Below are 20,617 nucleotides of genomic sequence, written 5' to 3' on the forward strand. Positions count from 1 at the left end.
CCTCTCTGCATTTTCTGAAGATATTTTCTGCTGAGAGGTGGCATGGGGAAAAGACCAAAGCAGAAGTAAAACCTGAGCATCTAAGACCTTTCTAGCCAGCAGGGATGGGACACCTTCTCCTGGAGAAACATGCTCCCTTCTCAGACACTCTGAGAACAGGGACCTTAATCATAAAATGATTAAGGTTGGAAGGGACCTTTGGAGATCATCTAGTCCAGCCCCCCTGCACAAGCAGGATCACTCCTGGCATCTGCAGGCACACAGACAGCCGTCACATACATTAAAGTAACCTGAAGTTTTTCCCCATGATTCCCAGGATTGGAAAAGACACTGGTAGGTACGATGTTCTTCAAAGAAATCATTCGTTCACATTTAAACAATGTAAGTGTTTAGCTACATTAGAATCACAATGAAAGTCAGAGATCTATAGAAGGGACCAGGCATGGATTGTATTGACTGAAATTCAGATCTCCCAGAAGAGAGATCACCCTGGTTGACTGACTCTGTACATTTAAAGTTACGTCATTTTGAACCTAACAGCATCATCTCTCTGAATGTTATTTTCTGAAGTTAAAAAATAAACTAGGTCAGACTGAAATACAGCATCATTTTGTTGGCAAAGTCCTGGACACTTCTTCCCACATCTTTCAGACAACACGATTTCACATCTTTAAGGACTGCGACCATTTTCATTAACTGATTTATATCTGCAAAATTCATAAAAACCAAGGCTGCGGGAATCTTTAAATGGACGATTGTAAGAGGTAACCTGAAAATGAGTACTGTGGTCTTCATCATACCCTCTATACTGCATGTTTCCATTCCATATCTCATGATACTGTGAAGCAAACACCTAAGAAATTCATTTTTACACTTGGGGGTATCCAGCTGCTCCTCTGTGTGCAGAGAGGAGCTCTCTGGGTAGAATTTCTGAGCTGGACATAGTTGATTTCTATCAACAGAATAGTGACCATTTACTTAAAAAGAACATAAAGGCAACCTCTTAACTCAGCTGGACCATAAATTACAACTGGATCCTTGAAGAGAAACCCTCAAAATAAATTTCAAAATTCTGGCCAATAGCCTGTCAGCAACCCACAGCCCAGACCAGCCCTCTTACACCATGAACTTGAGCATGATACCAGGCGATGCATTCACAAAAATATTCTCTGTTCTTACATACTTACTGCACTGCAGAGACTGCACACTCTTGACATCATCCAGATACACACTAGTCCTCTCTCCCCTCTCCCCGCCACTTTCCTCAGATTAGAGAATTAAAATGCTTCTATTCAAGATGCAATGAGAGCACATTATTTCAGAGCTCACACATATCTGACCAGCCCAGCAAACAAAAATAAACAAACAGCATTGAGATTTTTCTATTCAAATACTATATAAGACATTTTTTCCTGATAAAAATACTTCTAGAAATAGAATATATTTGAGTTCCAGGACACTGGATTGATAAGCTATTCATTTATACCGTGTATTTATGTTTCAAACACACTATTAATTGTAAAAATTTAGCATCCCCTAAAAGGTATGTCATATAGTAAGCCAACAAAGAGCTTCTCATTTCAATATGCTTCTCATTTCTGGTGTATATTTTACCCTGGGGAATCCCAAGAGGGCTTTGGAAAAGGTAACAAAGCACTGTACAAATTGTACACTTAATATTATCATTTACCTCTCAGACGAACTCTAGCACCTGTTTGACACTGAGCAGCATAACTGCATGGCAGGTTACAGCTGGAAGCAGAACAGCATTTACATTAAAGCTGCAGGTGCACTTCAGAGCCAGCGTAATTGCAGCGTCTGGAATTTCAGCAGAGCGACAAGGTCAGCATTCCTTGTCACCGCTCTTGTAAAAATCAGTAAAACCTGAATTAATGCAACACTTCCCATAGCTACTTTTTCCTTTCAAATTTCTTTCTCTTCTCTTGATAGGCAATATCAGCGGTCAGCGAGATCCCAGTGGAACCTTATTTCCAGTTGGAGCCTGCTGATGCTCCATGTGGGAACACAGCTCATGTCTTTCAACCTAGGTGTGCAGGCTAGCTTTTCCAAAGTTGCACTGCAGAACACAGCTGGGAAGGGGCCACATTCAGCAGCCTAATTTCAACTTCCATCAAGCAGATTATATGTGTGATCTTAATGCAAATACTATGCTAAAGATTCCAGAAAGATTCCCCTGTAACTTTGTCTTCTCATGACACTAACAAAGCAGACTACCATGTCAAAAAAACAAAACAAACAGAATTTATCCATCTATTCTCCCTACAGACTTTTTTTTTTTCCTTCCCCACAGCAAATAAACTCTCTAATGCTACAGGTAGAGTTTTGGAAATACTTAGTTGTACTACATATATGAATAAAAGTTTATTGACAGAGAACAAGGAAAAAACACATTCATTCAGGATTTAAAGAGCCTGGAATCTGCAGATTTGTATCTCTACCTTCAGTCTAGGAGGGCCTCTAACTAAACTTTCCTCTACAGCTGAGGCACAGAGAAGGCCTCTGGCCTCCATCTGCCCATGTTATTTCCAAAAATATCTGTAGAAAATTGGAGACTTCCACCCTCATTTTAATCTTATTCACATCATCCCAGGTTCAGTGAACAAAGACCTCCACACACCCACACCAAATCAATTATATAAACTTCCTTTCTGAGCTAAAATACTAACAACAAAGAAGATCCATTGCAGAACCAGATAGCAGTATCAGAGAGACACTCTTTTCTTACACATGCCCCAAAATAAAGGGCATACCAGCACTCCAGAGTGAAGGAAACTCCTAAACGGGAAAGATAGACGATAAAAGCGGTTTATAAAAGACACCTCATTCTCCTCCAATGTCAAACTTACCTTCTGTTCCTAACACCTCAAGGAGATAACAACCTTTGCCTAGCATTGTGCATGTAAACTACACAGCTCCCAGTAGCTTTTATAAGAGCTTAAGCATGGAAATGCTGCAATAGTCCAAAAATTTAGATCACTGTTTAACAGGACAGAGACTACAAACTCCTGCAGAAAAGTGTTTTCATTACAAAAACTACCTTCCCTCGAGGAAACATAGCTGCACAAATGCATAAAGGAATTTTGAAAATTCACATCTAGTAGGCGCCTGATGGAAGAGAACAGTATGTGCAAAGTGTGCTGTTCAAGCGTGCTTCAGGCTTGATACACTGAACAGATCTGAAAGCTGGATATAGATTTTTTTCCCCTCCACGTACTTATTTAAGAGCTTCCAATTAAATAAAAATTGCATTTACATACAGGCAAATGCAAACTAACTCACAGACACATTGCTATGTTCATACACATGCTAAAAATAAGATACTTTAAAAATGTACTAAAAACAGTGGATTAGAGGTGCAACAAGCCCAGCTTAATTCTGTGTCTGGAAAAGGAGCCTCCATACACCCACTGAGATTTTGATGAAGTGGCCCGAGCTGTCACTACTTTAACAGAAAATATTTCAACTTCTTTAGAAAGACAGAAAAGGAGGGGGGGTGGATAAAAGGAAGTAATGAAATGTAGCAGTTTCAGACAGTATAGATTTTTCCCTGAGGAGGTTTTTGGCAGGAACCCAAGGAGGAAATCTACATTTGCACACTCCTGTGGGAACTGAGAGAAACTCCAGTCCTGCCAAACCCTGTGGCTTCATTTTGATGGATGAAAAGGCATCATATAGCTGTACATGACTGGAAAACTTTGAAGAAGTCTACAAATTCCAAATTTCCAAGTAGTGCGCCAGGAGGCTGTCATGAATATATGCCAATGATATTTTATAAAATGGATATTAGGAACATACAAGCTGAATAGCCATCATTCTGAAATAAACAAACTTTCTCTAGAATCAGAGAAAAATAAGAATGAAGGAGGCTCTGAAGTCACTGATTCACTTCACAGGGTGGATGTTTGTATCTCTTGTCCCTAAAGGCACTGAAGACCAGTCACCACTCCTACCACTTTGCTCAACTTACTGGATTTTTTTCCTTAATATCCAACTTGAATCTTCTTTGCTAAGACTACCTCTTGCTCTAACCATGACAGACTAATGTCATGAGATTATTTTCTCCCTTTTCACAGTAACCATTCTTGCATTCCATTAAATCCTTTCCCCCTTTCATTTTTCTCTTCCATAGTCTATCTCACTTCACGTCCAAAACTTAACATGACACTTGAAGCTAGTGCAGACCAGCACTGAGAAAAGATTACCCCACACATTTTGTAGGCTATAGTTTTTGTTTAGCATATCATCATTTTTCATCCTTTTCCACCTTTGCATCTTTGCTCACGCAGACAGTAATGCCACCTGGCTCTGGTTCTCTTCATCTCGCCCTTCACTCAAGGTCATGAAGGATTACATTACAGATGCTTCAATTGCTAAGGTAAAGGGTTTTTGTTCAGTTGATAGGGTTTTTTGTTTGTTTGTTTGAGGGGGAGGGGGGGGGTTGTACAGAGAGACTGAAATTGGAGCCCTTTCTATATTTTTCAAAACATACAGAACTGAGAAAACCTGACCCCTGTATTCTGCACTGATGAAGCAGAATTCAATTTTAAAACCAAGCTAAAGCAAAATGACATCTCCCATTCCAGGGCAATATGTAAATCTTCATAGTTACGTTTAGAGCTAGTTCACTCTAGCTATACACAGGTTTACAATAGACTATTTATTAACAAACCCCAAGTTTCTATTCACAACTTTTTTTTTTTTAAATGCAACGTCCAGAAGCATTCAAATGCATTAAGTGCATCTATCACCTTAGGGTTTCCCTAAACTGTTCCCTGCACCTGTTGTGCCCAGTTCCCAGTGTGTGTCCAGCATCTGTCTCGTCTCATTCATGAAGCAGCAATAGAGCATTTTTGTTTCCTGATGAGAATCTCCAAATCCACCCAACAGCTGCGCTGGGACTTCGTGATGGCCATGGCTGCATGAAACCTGTACCTATACTTACATGGAAACACATTTTGACAAAAGCTGATGACATTTCATATCATAGTGTGCCAAAACTAGTCCACCTCCTCCAGGGCACAGGGAAAATGCTATCTCTCACAACAAATCTCAAAAAAAATTAGATTTTTTCTTTTTAAGCCACAGATGTTGCTTTGATTTTACTCATGAAATGTGAGAAGTAGATACACAGGGCTGCAAACACTACTTGCAGTGTAGCCCGGCGTTCATGAATCAGTGACTTTCCATTACTGTCAGAGCTTTAATGCTGAGGACTTCTTACTGCGATTTTTAAACTTTTAGATATATTATCTGACTTTAGTTTACAATTCACTAAAACTTTCATACCTACATATTAAACCCTGCTCGATCTAAGCTTTTATGGTGAATTTCTTCTCTAACAAGAGCCCCGCCTCGGAGAAAGGGGGGGCGCCCGCCCCGCAATATGGCGCCGCGCCCGCCTCGCGTCGCGACCGTTACAGCCGTTACGGCCGTTAGGGCCGTTGGCCACCAGGGGGCGGCGCCGGCTCGCGCTGCCTGAGGAGGGCGCGGGGGCGGGCGGGACGCGGGGGCGGCGACGGAGAGGCGGGAAAAGGAGAGAGGAACCGCGGAAATGAGCGGGAGCAAATAGGCTGCTACCGGCGTCACGCACCAGCAGGATCCACGCTGGCGACAGGGCAGGGCGAGACCCTCAGCTGCTTCATCAGTGCGACTCCACTGACTTCGGGAACTATCCAGGAAAGAAAAATGCCATTTCATCTCCCACTGCGTTGCTTGCAGATTTACAGTGGCTTTTCTTAGCAGGCAGACAGAAATTAAGGCTGCCAAAGTGCTGTACCAAGGTTAAGGACAGCACCCAGCCCATCACAATTCAGCCCAATCTTACAATTCCCATTTCGCACAGCTATTGGGACACATGGGTACTGCCAGGACCATTAATTTACCTTTCGCGCCAGTCTGCCTGAAGTTGTAAGTGTCCCAAACACACAGCAAGGCCTCCGGCTCAGGTGAGCCTGTCCACGTATGTGTGTTCAAGCGAGCTGCCCATCTGCGAGCAGCCACCAGCTCCTGCTTCAGAGGGAGGGCTGGTTGTGCCCACTACCAAAAGGGAAAATATCTTTCATGGCACCTCTGCAAGCTGATGCTTTGCAGTGTTTTTCTTTCTCCCCTAAAACAAAAACAATTACCACATCACAGACTGAAAGAAAAGTTAATTAATAAGAGGTAAATTTTTTCCATAAACCTACTTAATTGTGAGTTCGGGTGTAAGGGGAAGGAAATTCAGTGAAGAGCATAGTAACTGCTGACAAATGTCATCTTAGACCAGCTCAGGTACAGCTCTAGCACAGAGCAAAGGACATTACTTCTCTGAGAAAGGTTTCAGCAAAAAAGGAGAACGAGATTAGCAAGCAGTGAACCAGCGAAACTAGCTTCAATTTCTCCTGTTTTTCTGTTTTGGAGGCAGATGATTTTTTTCAAAAAGGAGAAAATTTTCTCACTCTTGCATCTCCTCTGTCTGCTGAATCTGTCTGCTTGACCAGATCACTGTATTTCTGATAAGAAACTATGATGTTAGCACGAAAACGTGGAAATAGAAGCAAGCTGCAACATCATTATTTAAAATGCCAACACTCTGGAAAGGAATATGATATACTGAAAAAATAGCTGCTTTTATACTCTGTTATATTTATACTCTGTTATATTTGCATCAAAAACAAAGCAAACCAGCTGAATGACATACTTTAAACCAAGGCAAGATCATCAACATAATCTACTTGGCCTTCTTGTATAGCACAAAGCCCAGAAATCCTTGTGTAAACCCCTTAACATGTTAGCTCAGTAAGACATATCTTTTTAATGAAACATCTCGTCTGAAATTTAAGACATTCAAATGATTAGTGAATGAATTACATCCCTAATTAAGGGGTTAATTACCCTACCACTTCTTAAGAACTGCAGTTTCCTTAGTTGCTTTTTTTGTTGTTGTTGTTGTTGTTCAACACTCAGCCCTCACATCCACCAAATCTGTTAGAAAACTTTGACTTCAAACATTGACCAAGTCACGTTTTATCCTGGTGATGAAGAAAACACAAGGTTCACAAAGGACTCAGCACCTTCTGCTAGGTGCACTTAAAAGCAAAAAAAATAAATAATAAAAAAAGGTTTCTGACTGCTCTTGCTTCTCCTTCCCTGAAGGCTTCCTCCTCACTCCCCTTTACAAGTGTCGATAGCACAACTGGACACAACCAGCTGTATTCAGATGCCCCTTAATAAGCCCAGAGTCAGTCTGAGGATTGTTATATTAGTTCTAAGGGTTAAATAAAGCTTTTTTTTTTCTTCTAAAGGTTGAGTAAACCTGAGTATTCTTAAAGGCTGTAATGCATTTACTTTGTTCTAAGAATAAAAATATCCCAAGAGTCTTATTATCAATTGCTCAGACACACCTTTTGATGCAACTGATCTACATCTTAAGTCACCTAAACAATACAAAGAACCTGTCCCTTACAAAGTTTGGACAGGTTAGCTCCAGATTTTCCTCTTCATTTTGCTTGTCATATATTCCTAACCCAGATTTCTTACTACCAGCCTTACTTGGTACTCTGGCCAGAAGGTAAGAGAACTTCATATTCACAGCAGCAGGATTACCAAGAACACACTGCTCCAGAGCAGCATTGATTGAGATATCTAAAAAAAACAAGAATTTGACATCTGGGGCAAGCTGAGAAACTAGAGCTGTAACAGCATTACATTTTCTGCACCTGTACAGGCCATGCACATATTTCCTAGCATCCAATATGGAAAATCCACCTATGTTATTAGCCTCAAAAATCTACTTAAGTTTTCAAGTAAAGCACTTGGTAGTTGTCCAGGGAGAGAGAAAAAAAATCGATAAAAATCACTGCATTTTTGTTACTCTACTAGAAGGTTAAGTTAGCAATTTAGAGAGCAGCTGCAATATCCATCAACATCTGGGATCTCAAGGATTCTTTAAGCACAACAAATTAGAAAGCCATCCAAACTCACATTCATGCCACCTTACAGCCACACTGCAAAATTCCCACAACAAAGGGGATCTTTCTGCACAGGCAAACCAAAAGACATTGTGATCTATTGTTGAATAAAGGTGTGAGGTTAGATACTATTCCTAGCACAAGTTTTTGAAGATACCTACTCTGGCATTTGCCAAAACAGTTGGCAAATAATATGCCAATAATATGCCTAGGTAGCTTTCTACACTTCAGCAGGGCCACAAGGATGATCAGGGGCCTGGAACATCTGCCCTATGAGGAGAGGCTGAGGGAGCTGGGCCTGTTCAGCCTGGAGAAGAGAAGGCTGAGAGGGGACCTGAGCAGTGTCTATAAGTACCTCAAGGGAGGCAGTGAGGAGGATGGTGCTGGCCTCTTTTCAGGGTGACAGAGCACTGGAACAGGCTGCCCAGAGAGGTTGTGGAGTCTCCTTCTCTGGAGATCTTCAAAACCCGCTTGGACGCAGTCCTGTGCCACGTGCTCTAGGTGACCCTGCGTGTGCAGGTGGGTTGGACTAGATGATCTCTAGAGGTCCCTTCCAACCCTAAGCATTCTGTGATTCTGTGATTCTTCAAAAAGCCACCAAGTCAGCCCCAAATCTCCATGAGATCAACACACTGAAGAGGTACAGAAGTAGTTACCAGAAAAGTATTAAGTACTGTGAAGAGTCCTGAAGTTATTTTGGACCAATGATTCATTTCACATCATCTGTACAAAAAAAAGTTTTACTCTAAGGGAGCTCAAGTTTTTAGATTCCCTCTTCCTGTTTGCCCTTCACCACAGAAATACACAGGCCAACTACACAGCTAGTCCCTTAGACAAAGAAGGCTCTTCCAGCAGTCACACTCTAACACGCCATAAAAAGTCCCAAATATTCTATCACCATTTCTATTTCTGCCTTCATGAGGTATTTACCTACCTTCTCCTATTGAAACTTGGAAGGTATTAATTGCAAGCCATGAATGTTGGTAATGAGACGATCAGCTTAAAAAAAAATGACCTTGCCAATAGTTAAAGAAATTCAAATAAGTGAAACACACGAGGATACGAAGAGTCCTCAAAATTTTATTTAAAGAAACATGTTCAAATGCAGCATTTGCAAATAGAGAGATAGAGAAAGAGAGAGAAAGAAAAGACTGGAATGCCAATAAAGTTAAGAGAACTTCTGTTTAGTTATATTTCCTTTGATAAACTAGCACCATTGAATCACAAGTCACAGACTAAATGATTTCTAGACATGTGAAAAGCTCCACCATTATAAAATTCAATATTCTAGTAATGAAATTTTTTTTCAAACACTTCTATTAAAAATCGGTTCTCAATTTGCTAATCCTAAAGAAGATGAGAGCAGTTTAAAATACAAGTTTTTGTATCTACTGGAGTTGTTCAAATTACCCATAAAAGACAATTTAATCTATACATCCCAAATGGGGGAAAAATGTCTAAGTCAGCTTTTCACAGCTCTTCACAAACTAAACAAGTACAAAAGATTTACTGTGTTATAAATAGACACAGTACAATATGTACAAGTCTGGTCTTACAAAATAAGAACTTCCTAGTCCATAAAAATACTAACTGAACTACAAAATTTCTTAGTGTTTAGTCAAGCTGTCTCAAGTAGCCACTATATCAAACTCCTAAAACACTGACTTGTTCCACAGCACAGCAGCTCGAGAGTGTTCCTAATGGGAAAGAATGCAACACTTCACCATAGAACTGATTTATAGTCCTAATCTCACTCAGATTTAGTGGTAATGTTAGTATTCACTATCTGTTTGTTTGAAGGTGGTCAGAAGACCTTTACATGTTTCCAGACTGTGTTTGAATTATTCAAAGTGCTGAAAGTGCGAGCAAGGAAGAGATTTTTGTGTCCATTTTCCAGGATACCTTTCTCTGGCACAGACAACAGAAGCCAAATATTTAGAGGTCTTTGAACAAAAACACACCCACTCCTCTGTGCATGCCCAGGGAAGTGTGCACAGAAACATTTGCACTTTTAAGAATCTGCCCCGTAAAATACTAAAATGTGTCTCTGAGGAGTGAGTTTCAGGAACTCTATACAAAAGGTTTCATATTGATGCCTGGAATTTAAGGCATTTATAAGGCTTAAAATGACTATAACGTGGTGGTAGGGACACAAACAAAAAAAACAACCCACTTTTCCTTTTAAACTAATGGTATACAAGTATTGCTCTGGAATTCAGAGAAATCAAATCTCTCGCTTTTTTTGTCAAGCAACAACCAGGTTACAGTAGCCCATGTGCTTTATCAATTCATTACAGTTAACACACCATACATGAGCACACACACATATACACAATACTCCCTCAGTTCTTCTACTGGAGACCATCTATGGTTTTTCAATGAAAATAAAACTACCTGAAAACTGTTTCAAGCAATATTCTTTTGTACTTACACAAACAAGTACAAGAAATGGTCAGACTGATCTTCCCCTCCACCAGAAAAGATACAAGAGACTCGCACTGATACACAAGGTAACATTGCTTCCTTCTCACTTCCCCTCCTTACAGCGGTCTTCTACGACATGCATCATAGTAACTAGTACTATTAAAAACCAAGAACATTTCCCTTCTGACAAAGTTCACAAACTTTTCTAGTGGGCACATGGGCTTGCTGGAACGCTTGTAATAATCCTTGCAGAACGAGGTCTGGAATGTGACATCAGCACCATTGTAGAGGATGCGGATAAAGTGCTCTTTGGGTCTCTTCCCGTCCTGCCACAGCTCAAAGACTAATCGGGCTGCAAATCTCGGAAATCTGGCTTCAGTAATGCCCAAGGCACTGAGAACAGGTGACAATGTGACATCATGGGCGGAGTAAAGCACAAATAATTCTTCTTTCTTGCCTTCTGCAATACGCTGCAGCCGGTTAACAGTCTGGTTGAGGAGAGGGTGAGTAGCCAACAGTGCGTAAAAGAAATAGAGTTTCTTTTCCTGTCTTTCTCTTTCATCCTCTAATTGGTGTCTCTTGATTACTTTAAAATGTTCCATCCCAATGCAGCCAGTGTTAGTGCAGGGAAAACTGACATTATGGCAAAAATAGCACAGGAGAGAATCTATTGGGTTAGAAGCTCTCAACTGCCTGGTGGGAATGCCTACAATTTTTGCCATATCCACGTATATTTTCTCCAAATTGTTGTTCTTCACCCGTAAGCTGTACTGTCGGCGTTGCTCCTCTTCTAGGTAGTGGTTTCGCATTGGGCAGTCACAGCTTCCAGAGCAAAAGATGGTGCTCCACTGATGCCTCATGTTAATCTTCTTCCAGTCAAAATCGGGCAGGAACGTGTAGAGCAGCGCCAGCGCGCTCTGCAGCGTGCGGCTCTTGCCCGTCGTCTCCAAGTAGAGCTGTTTTGCTGCCCAGTCGCTCTGGAGCAGTTTATGTTTGTTTATATAGATGTCTCGTAGTAGTTGTCCATTTCGCAAGTGCTGTACCACACCTACAAGAGAATTTTAAGGTAAATTATAACATACAATTAAACACAATACTCCCAGCTCTCCACATTTTTTCTTCTATATGGCCATATTTCTTACTGCAACACTTCCCTACCAATTTGGCATGGATAAACTAAAGTGTATGTTTGCATGTTCACTACGAGAGTTCAACAGCCTTTTCTCAGTGGTAGAAATAAAGATTCCACCCCCCCCTTTTTTTTTTAATAAATTGTATGAAGTTACATGCTGGTATTGCCACCTTTTCTCACAAAAACTAAGCTCAACAAATCTGACACAAAATATATGAACAAGCTTAATTTCTTTGTGGTACAGACATACATAGATACACCAGAAACAGTTCAGCCCTGCTTGCTTAATAGTTTTGACATTTTATAAAGCTTAGAACAAAGCAAATTGAACAGAAGACAAGACAAAGTACAGTTAACTAGAAACCATTTCCACTCCCTAGTATACAGTATTTCTTACATTATTATTCATATTCCTGCATAACCAAAGCTATGATCAAAACCACAAGTTTCCACAAAATTAGCTATACAGATAACACACATGTTCATATAGAGAATATCCCTTTTTAAGGAGGCTGTATTTAACCATGGAAGAAAGAAAAGAAGTTGCTGCAGGAAGTTACCTGTCTGGGTAAGCTCGCCCATTTCACACAGCGAGTGGCTGGGATAACGGGGAAGGCTGCCGAGGGTACCATCCATTTGGGCTGCAGTGCCTTTGGACATATGTTTAATGAAAGCTTCAAGCTGAGGATGAGATGGTTTCCTGGAGAGGTGAACAATGAAAATGTGAAAACTTCCAAAAGTGTATGGGCAAACAGCTCAAGAGAGTCAAGTACTCCACGTATGTCAGCTCAGAAAGTGTGGCAGGGAAAGGTTATCTCCCACTGAGACAGCATCTGCTCTTGCTCAGGACCTTTGCAAGTGGACAAAAGAAATCTAACTACTTAGTTGCATCAAGCAAAGGGCTACAGGGAGACTAAGGGTACTTGTGGGATGTCTTGGTACCAGTTTAACACATAAAAAAAAAAAAAACTCTGCAAAAATCACTCTTTTCTGGTTTCTGAAGTACTTCTACAGCTCAAAAACATGGCCAATGACACTAAGAGTCTAAAGGGACTCAACTAACAACTACTGGAATTTGAAGAACTTGAGGAATTCTCAAGTCTTGTAATGTAAAACGCTGACTATTTCAAATTTATTCAGGCTTCAAATAAAATAGCACATACAATCTCAGTTAGGCAGTACCCGCAAAGCAACGTCCCAAAGAAAACAGGAGTAATCCAGTTCTGCCCAGATGCTTATCATTTTAATGGGACTTTCTGCCTAACTAGAGCTTTGTGGATGCTGACTAAAAAAAAAAACACACACACACACACAACTAAGAAAAGTATAGCGATAAATTTGATCAGTGGAGTTTTATGGTATAGTCTGCATTTTTTATGTTCATGCTTGCACTTTGACAGAATAATGAACTGTTTTGGTACTGAAACCTCAATTCTAAAATAAAATAACTTACTCCCAGAGTTAAAAGAACCACAAGAGGGAGCCACAAGATTACTACAGTGTGAATTCAAGTCTGGAATCAAATTTTACTAGGACAAAGAACCTAATACTTGCACAGGGGAACCAACAGGGAGGTTCTCTCCAGTAAAAAAGCCTCTGCCCCAAAGCTGTGCTCACATACGATATGAGCCTCCTCTCTTTGATAGAAAAGTAGCTTTTTTGCAATTGCATTGATCTATTTTCTAAAATCTCAATTTGCCAGTATTTGACAGAGTATTGAGAGTGCTACTATAACTATACTATATATAGTAGAGTGCTACTACTATACTATACAAATGGCAGCAAGAAAAAAGCTAGACATCAGCAAAATGACAGAAAAAATATACAAATCCTATTTTTCATTTTTACTTCTAATAGAAAGGAAAAACAGTCGCTTCTTCCATATACATTAATTTCAATAACTCAAGGAAAGCTCAATGCTTGAGAAGGAAAAGCGCGCAAGAGGTTTTGCTCCCATCCAGGTCGCGGCTCCCCGATGCGTTAAGTACACTTGTGAGAGCATAATCCAATCAACCCTGGCTGCGAATCTCAAACAGAACTTTGTAGACGTGGCATTTCTACAGCACCATAGTATGTTAAAAAAAAAAAAAAAATGGAAGATTTAAGTTAAGGAAGTTAAATGAACTGCATTTGCAAATTGTTTTTAAGCTTGTTACTGATGCAGTAATCTGAACAACCTATTTTCTAAGCTTTACACTTAAACCGCTAACAGATTTTCAATCAAATTTCCTTAAACCATGCTTACAGCATTAGCGAGTTTTGCAAATATACATATGAAAATACCATGAAAGAGCTTTCCATTCTGCTTGCTCTCCTGCTTGGCCCTCTGAATTCTAATGGAATCAAACCATCAGCAATCCCTCATAGGACAGAAAAAAAAGCACATATCAGCTTAGCCTTCCAGTATTAAAAAAGGTTAGGTGCAATGCAAAAAGATACACAAAAATACGAGCAGACAAGGCAAGCTAATATGTAGAACCTGATAAAACTTGCACTCCTATGGGTGAGTATAGCTGTTCATATGACCACGTAGATATCCTAAATGATTCCTGAAGCGAGCACAAGTTAAGCACATAACCACAAAAGTGAACAAGGAAGTACAACTCTGTTGGATGTGTTTCTGAACATGCCTTTCAGACCTTTAAGAGAAAGCTTACTCCTTTGAGTGCATTTTGGAAAAGGGGAGAGGGGAAGATCAAAGAATGGAAGTAAGAGCTATTCTGCCTAAAGGGAACAGACATCTCAGACTACAATATACATCTATCCTTAATACAAGCCTGGTGCATGCAACAAAAAATAAATATGCCAGCAATTTTCCTAATTAACCCTATCCACATTAACAAGCTGAAATTTTGCTATTGAATTTTTTGTTTTGTTTTACAGCATAATTTAGTCTAGTATCTGACAAATTATTGCACCCCTCCCCCAGGATGCTTTTTTCATTTATTTTACGAATCCTCCTGTTGAATTGGCCAATTTACAGATGCCGCAGGAGATGGAGTATCCAGGCAACACAGCGAGGACTGCTGGGACTGTATGAGCAGGAAGCCAAGAAAATTACTCTGTTGTGCAGCTGAAAAGATTGAAACTGCCTTACAATTTTGTTTCCATAAAAGTAACCAGAAACGGGCTAAAAAGATATTTACTCTGTAATTGGCTTGACGTTATGGCAGTAAGCTACAGGATTTGGGAATGTATTGATGCAATAAATACTCCAAATTTTATCAGTATGCAGAAAAACTCATTACATTCATTTCCCTTTTTTAGGGTCTGTAAATTTCTATTCTCGTTACTTTCATTGTGGTAAATAATGTATATCTAACAAAACTAGGGACATTTTCTTCCAAAAATAAATTCATTTTGCCTTTTTCTTTATTGAAGAACGTGGAATAATAGATCCCAAATTTAACAGTGTAGTTTCCATGCACGAGCATTAAAATGGACTAACATTTAAGTTATCTTATTTGTAAAAGTCCTAACAAGTTTTAATACTGAAATCTGACATTGTTTCTATTGCTATGCTCTCATCAGTCTAGTACAGAAAGAAATTCTGCACAATTACCTGCCCGATATGCATATTTCTGCCAACAACTGAGCCAGCATCTAATGAAATTTCCTTTTCCTTTTTTCCTTGACAAGTTTAGACAGAAAAAACAAGAGTTATTTAGCTATTTGATGAGAAGTGAACACTAACTCAAAGGTTTTTCTGCATCAGGCCAGAGATGTAAGAAATAGAGTGAGAACATGCACACGACACCTCCAAAAACCTGCTACTGGATCTGGATGAATTAGCCATACTGGCACAAGCTGTGCAATAAACATGCACAAAACTATATGTACATATCTATCACATATGTACAGGGGCGGGAAATAGAAGTCTTACCCTGCAGTTCTCAACACTACATTCATACGTATTATGAACGTATAGAATGCTAGACCTAATTTCTTGAGCAGCAGCACAGAACATTTGTTACAAAGAGCATGCACGTATGCACGTGTGGTCACGTCCATCCCCACCCTTCCAAATAAGACTTAACTAAACCGAATTTAAGACTTCTGTAGCAGTTCTTAAGTACTGACTTTGAGGACTGAGACATTTTGCCGCTGTTGCTCAATATGTTCAAATGCACAGAAGCCTCTTCGGGATGAGGAGCACATGTTTAACATCACAGCCATGAAGCCACATGCCTGATATGACATCACCATTTTTAGACCTTAGAGTTAGTTGCCAGAGCACGAAGAAAATGGTCCACACCTATCAGGGCTGGTCCATATTCCAAATGGTCTGTGTTCATCGGGACCACTGAGGAAAACACTAATAGTGATATATACTGCCTACGTGTGGAAGATTTTTTTTACCTGGTGATCTCTGTGAACAAAAACTCGCTCTATTTAAAAGCTTAACCTGAATACTTATCAAGCAGAAAACTGCCAGTTAGCAGATTATGAGTTCAGCAGAATTCAAGAGGGGAAGGATTTTTATTCATCTTACCACTGTTATATGCACTGCTATCCATTCACAACACTGGATTCTCGAGCCCTGCATGAGATCTCTGTGCCTCAGGAGAGGGCTTGCAAAAGTAGACAGGGATATCAAACAAAGCACTGTCTTGTTTTGTTTGTTTTTAAAGCTACATTTATCTATGCAGATGTCATTTGACTTCAGAAAAGCAGAATCTTTTGCAAGCCAAGAGGACCCAACTTCTGACACAGCTGCAGAACCTACAGTGGTAAATAAATATGACCATGCCAAATGCTAAGCTGCTGCACCAAGCTTCTGACAGATGGACTTCACTTTTTCATAATGATATCATAGCAGGCTCTGTTGGCACCAAAAGCAAGTCTATTTTCTCTTCTATATGAAATGAATAAAGTGATTTTATAACTCCAAGCAGTTCTCTATGAAGTCCAGGTAGCCAAAAAAGCTCTAGAAAGCAAATGAAATGAAATACCTATTAAAACCAACAGATCATCCTAGCCTACACGGAGGATCTTGCAGAGATCATCAGGGCTTATTTATTCACATAGATTTACCAGCTTTTACAGCCTTGCAACAAACTGCCCAATGAAGCATCATCCTTCAGCTCTTCTTCTACGTCCTTAGAGAAGTTGTAAGGAGCCTCAACAAGAGACCCTTCTCCACCTAGTTCTGGCCCGGGTCACACTCTGCTCTTGCCTCTAGTCAGCTCCACACCTCCTTTAGTCCACCGTGCAATACTGACCACTGCCACACTTTCCTCTCTCTTTTCCACAGTCTTTTCAAGATATGTGTGTATTGAAACTAAAATGTCTGTTACCTCTCAAAATGACTTCAAGCACACACCAGTTAGCCTAGCACGTTATTCAAGTACAGCAGTCTTCTGAAATCATTTTAATATTTTCCCCAAAATATTTCTTCTCTCAGAGGTTGTGTTATCTCTCAGATATAACCTCAAAGAAGAAACATGGCATATTTGTTGTGACATTATACAAGCAAGGTACAAAAGGGAAAGAAAAGGAAGGTTAATTTATTCCCCCGACAAGCAAACATTACAATAGAAAGATTTTCACTAATACCACTCAATTAAATTTCTGAAGGAAAAAAGTATGTACTATTCAGTTCATTTGAAAATTTGCATCCAGAACAATGAAAATAACAATATTAATCGAAACTTTAGATGGAAGTCATCTCCAAAGCATTTAATCCATTTGCCTATATTCATTTCACACTTACATGTCACAATCCATAATTCACAAATCCCAAGCATGACCTCAAGACTATTTTGCATACCCACTGGAAGTCCACGGGGCTGCAGCCTCATCTGTATAATTAATGAGTTCCATCAGCTGAATGCCAAGTCAAATAAAGAGCAGCCTGAATACGAGCAGCAAGCTTATCTGAAACTGAAGTCCAGACAGCTCACACGAGTCACACTTTTAATCAGACATCTCAACCTAATTATGCAGCATCAAGAAACCAGTTAAAAGGTTGCAGTTGTATGCCTTGCAACACTCTCAATATAAATACATTTACAATCAAGCATCAAATGTAAATCTAAAGAATATAATTTTGAGAGCCAAACACAGCAAACAACTTCCTGATGTTAACATAATAAATACATCATTTGAAACAATGGTAGAAACATTAAAAATCCTAGCTGTATTTGGAAATGTCAGCACTAATGCTTCTGGACACTATGGCACAAAGCCAACTCTTTTAATCTTCCTGCTGCCCTTTCAAAGTTAGCCAGGAAATTTTATATGAACTTTGTTCTGAAAGAGACAAGGTCTTTTTGATTCTCTCCTCATTTTTAGTGGCTACAACAGACCCATCAGCCCTACTACACTGACCTCCAATGCCCCACACATCAGCACCAGGCTAGGAAGTGCTGGCATCCTCCCCGCAGCCTGGAGGACACCCCCAGCTGCTCCTCTTGGCTGTTCTGCTGGCAGTGACAAAGGTGACACTCGGCAGCTCTTGGATAGGGTTTTTCTGGTTCCAGGACTGTCATGTTATAGCACTTGCCCAAGACTGAAGTGGAAAAGCTTTTCTGACTAATACAAAACCAAGGTCATGTGCCACTGCAATGGTGAAAAACACAGCTATGCATCCCATGTTATCACTTGCAGTTAACATCTGTGCAGTAAAAATGTTCTCTCATATATTCTAATGTGGCAGACACCAAGCAAGATCAGAGCCATTAGGAACTCTGGAAGATTTAGATCAAATTTCTTTCCTTAATGCTACTTTCTGAGAATAATCTCATCTTATAAAAGGCAAATCATTTAAAATACTATTACAGCTATTGGAAAATTGTTCATTTTTCATCTTGTTAGAGATATTTATTGCCCGCTCCTTGGTAAAGACATCTGCAACTAGGTCCCCAGTGTGCAATCCCAGTGTTGCATGCCCTAATTTCATGCCAGAGGATGCCACTTCTGGACAAAACAGGCATTTTGGTGAAAGGCTAAAGCATGAATGAACTACAGAAGTGGCCAAAAAGATAGTGGATGAAAAGTTAAAAAACAAAGAAACAAAAGCACACTGTAAGACATCCCAGACCACACATATATATGTGTCCCAGGACATATAAAGCTTTTTCAGTATTGGTAAAAAAAATCCATCAGGTATTTGGACTGGTGTTCACAGACAAGCACTCCAAAAGATGAGCAGTCTCCTTTGTAAGTGGGGTGTCAAAGCAGGGAGATGAAGATTTCTTTTTGTTCAATTTTTAGTTTAGATACTCGCATCAAGCAGTTAAGATGTGAGTACGTACATACCCTAAAATAGTGAAAACAGAAGCTATTTAAATATTCTCAACCCTAGTGCAATGTTAACTATAATAAGCAGATTTCTTATGTCTAATTTTTCTTCCTGTTTTATCCTAAAAAATGCATTTTTCCCATTAAAATCCCTTTCTCATTTCCCATTTATACATTACATATGTAAGCATATATATAAATTCTATATGCCTTTATACATAATTTATCAATATGTTATATACTATATCTATAAAAGATTAGAAATGTATAAAATATTTAACATTTTTCCTTAATTTCACTAATAAAAATAATACTGCCATTTAGTTTGTATTGAGACTCTATACAAACACACACACACACTCCTCTCTGTTTGGACCCTGGTACAGAACTTAGCTTAACTTAAATAAAACTTGGGACATCTTAAGCTTGGATCCTACAAACAGCTACAGCAGACACGCTGATAGGGAAAACGTGTCACAGCCTCTAGGCCTCGTGCAGTCACTCCCCAGTAACAGCAGCGTGGCCAGCGACAGGGTTATTTTGGATTATTCAGACCACACTAGGGCACTGACTATAACTCAAGAGCATGCTCCAAGCCTTGCAGGCTTCAGAATATTTACTCCACCACAGGCAGTTGCTCTTATGCAGCCATATATGTGAACAGAAAGTCAAGGTATTTCACCTTTCTTCAGAGAACCACCAGTTTTGCTGATAATTTTCTGCTAGCCCCTTTGTGCACTCCTGTAGGCACTGACTTAGCAAGCCTCTTTAATCAAGGTTCCCATCAGCAGCAGGAGCACAAGATGAAGCTGTGCTTCATGATTAACTGCAGGTATCCTTTCATATTGGGTCTGCATATTTTAGCAGCATTCTACTGTGTAGTATTACTTCAACTTTTGTTTTTTAATACAGTCAAACTAAAAACTGACTCAGGACCAGATATGAAAATTGCATTGGCTTCCTGAACAGAACTGATGCTGACTTGCTAATCACAGACATCAAGCTTGCCATAGTCCATGTTGTGCTGAGAAGAGAGTCTTTTGTTAAATATCCACTGAGGAAAAGTTGAAAGGACTGAGTACTTCAGATATGAAAGATAAAAGTCATAAACGCTACCAGTGATGGAAAGCTAGTAAAAGTCTAAGGAGCACGGCCTATCAACCCAGCAGGAGAAGAAACACGTTTGATACACCTAATAGGCAGAAATGCACTTTCAGCACTAGTTGTTGTGCCACCATGGGGGCACAAAGCCACCCTACGAAGGATTCTGCACCAGGAAAGCCAGAACACCAGCTCTTTAGAGACCAAGACCACACGCTACTCCGGAGAAAGGTACCTACGGTCCCTGTGCACAGCTTCGTGTTGGCATAAGGAGACCCCTTACGCCTCTTGTCCTGGCATGACAGGCACGGGCACCAAGCAGAGGCAGCAGCCACCTATGAGATGCCCACACTTGGCTCCTGCCCTGCCGAGTGCAGGGCAGCAAGAAGCTGCAGATTCGCCAAAAGGCTTTGCTGATGTGTGCTGATGCTCCTTGGTATTTTTCTTTTAAGAGTAAACATTCATAGGGGTCATCAGGAAAGGTCTCTTGCAAAGGGAAGTAAATACACAGATCCTGCTGAAAAAGGACCCCTGTAATCAAGCAAGCTGGGACACAGGTTTTGGAACTTGCATCACCCTGTTCATTTCCACTGCTTTACACTGTACTTGGTCTTTATCAAAGAATAAAACCTAAAGAAGAAAGAATTGTTTCTTCTTGAAGGAGAAGCATTCAAGAGTACATCTACAGCTTGAACCAATCATATCAAGACAGGCATCAGGTAACTACAATGATGTGATGTTAGACAGA

The 20,617-nt window shown here is 40.0% G+C and overlaps 1 protein-coding gene across 1 annotated transcript in view; it reads right to left on the reverse strand.

Annotated features, from left to right (window-relative positions):
- Positions 1-10,169: 10,169 nt before the first annotated feature.
- PXYLP1 (2-phosphoxylose phosphatase 1) overlaps positions 10,170-20,617 on the reverse strand; it is a 61,381-nt gene continuing 50,933 nt past the window's right edge. The window contains exons 5-6 of the mRNA XM_010218698.2: positions 12,087-12,226; positions 10,170-11,442 (exon numbers count right to left, since the gene is read on the reverse strand). Coding sequence (XP_010217000.2) covers positions 10,511-11,442; positions 12,087-12,226 — 1,072 coding nt within the window. The 3' untranslated portion in view covers positions 10,170-10,510. The remainder of the gene's footprint in view (positions 11,443-12,086; positions 12,227-20,617) is intronic.

The sequence above is a fragment of the Tinamus guttatus genome, unplaced genomic scaffold (genome assembly GCF_059628265.1).
Source record: "Tinamus guttatus ecotype Peru unplaced genomic scaffold, ASM5962826v1 Tinamus_guttatus_pri_ptg000364l, whole genome shotgun sequence".
In the NCBI taxonomy this organism is placed as follows: Eukaryota; Metazoa; Chordata; class Aves; order Tinamiformes; family Tinamidae; genus Tinamus; species Tinamus guttatus.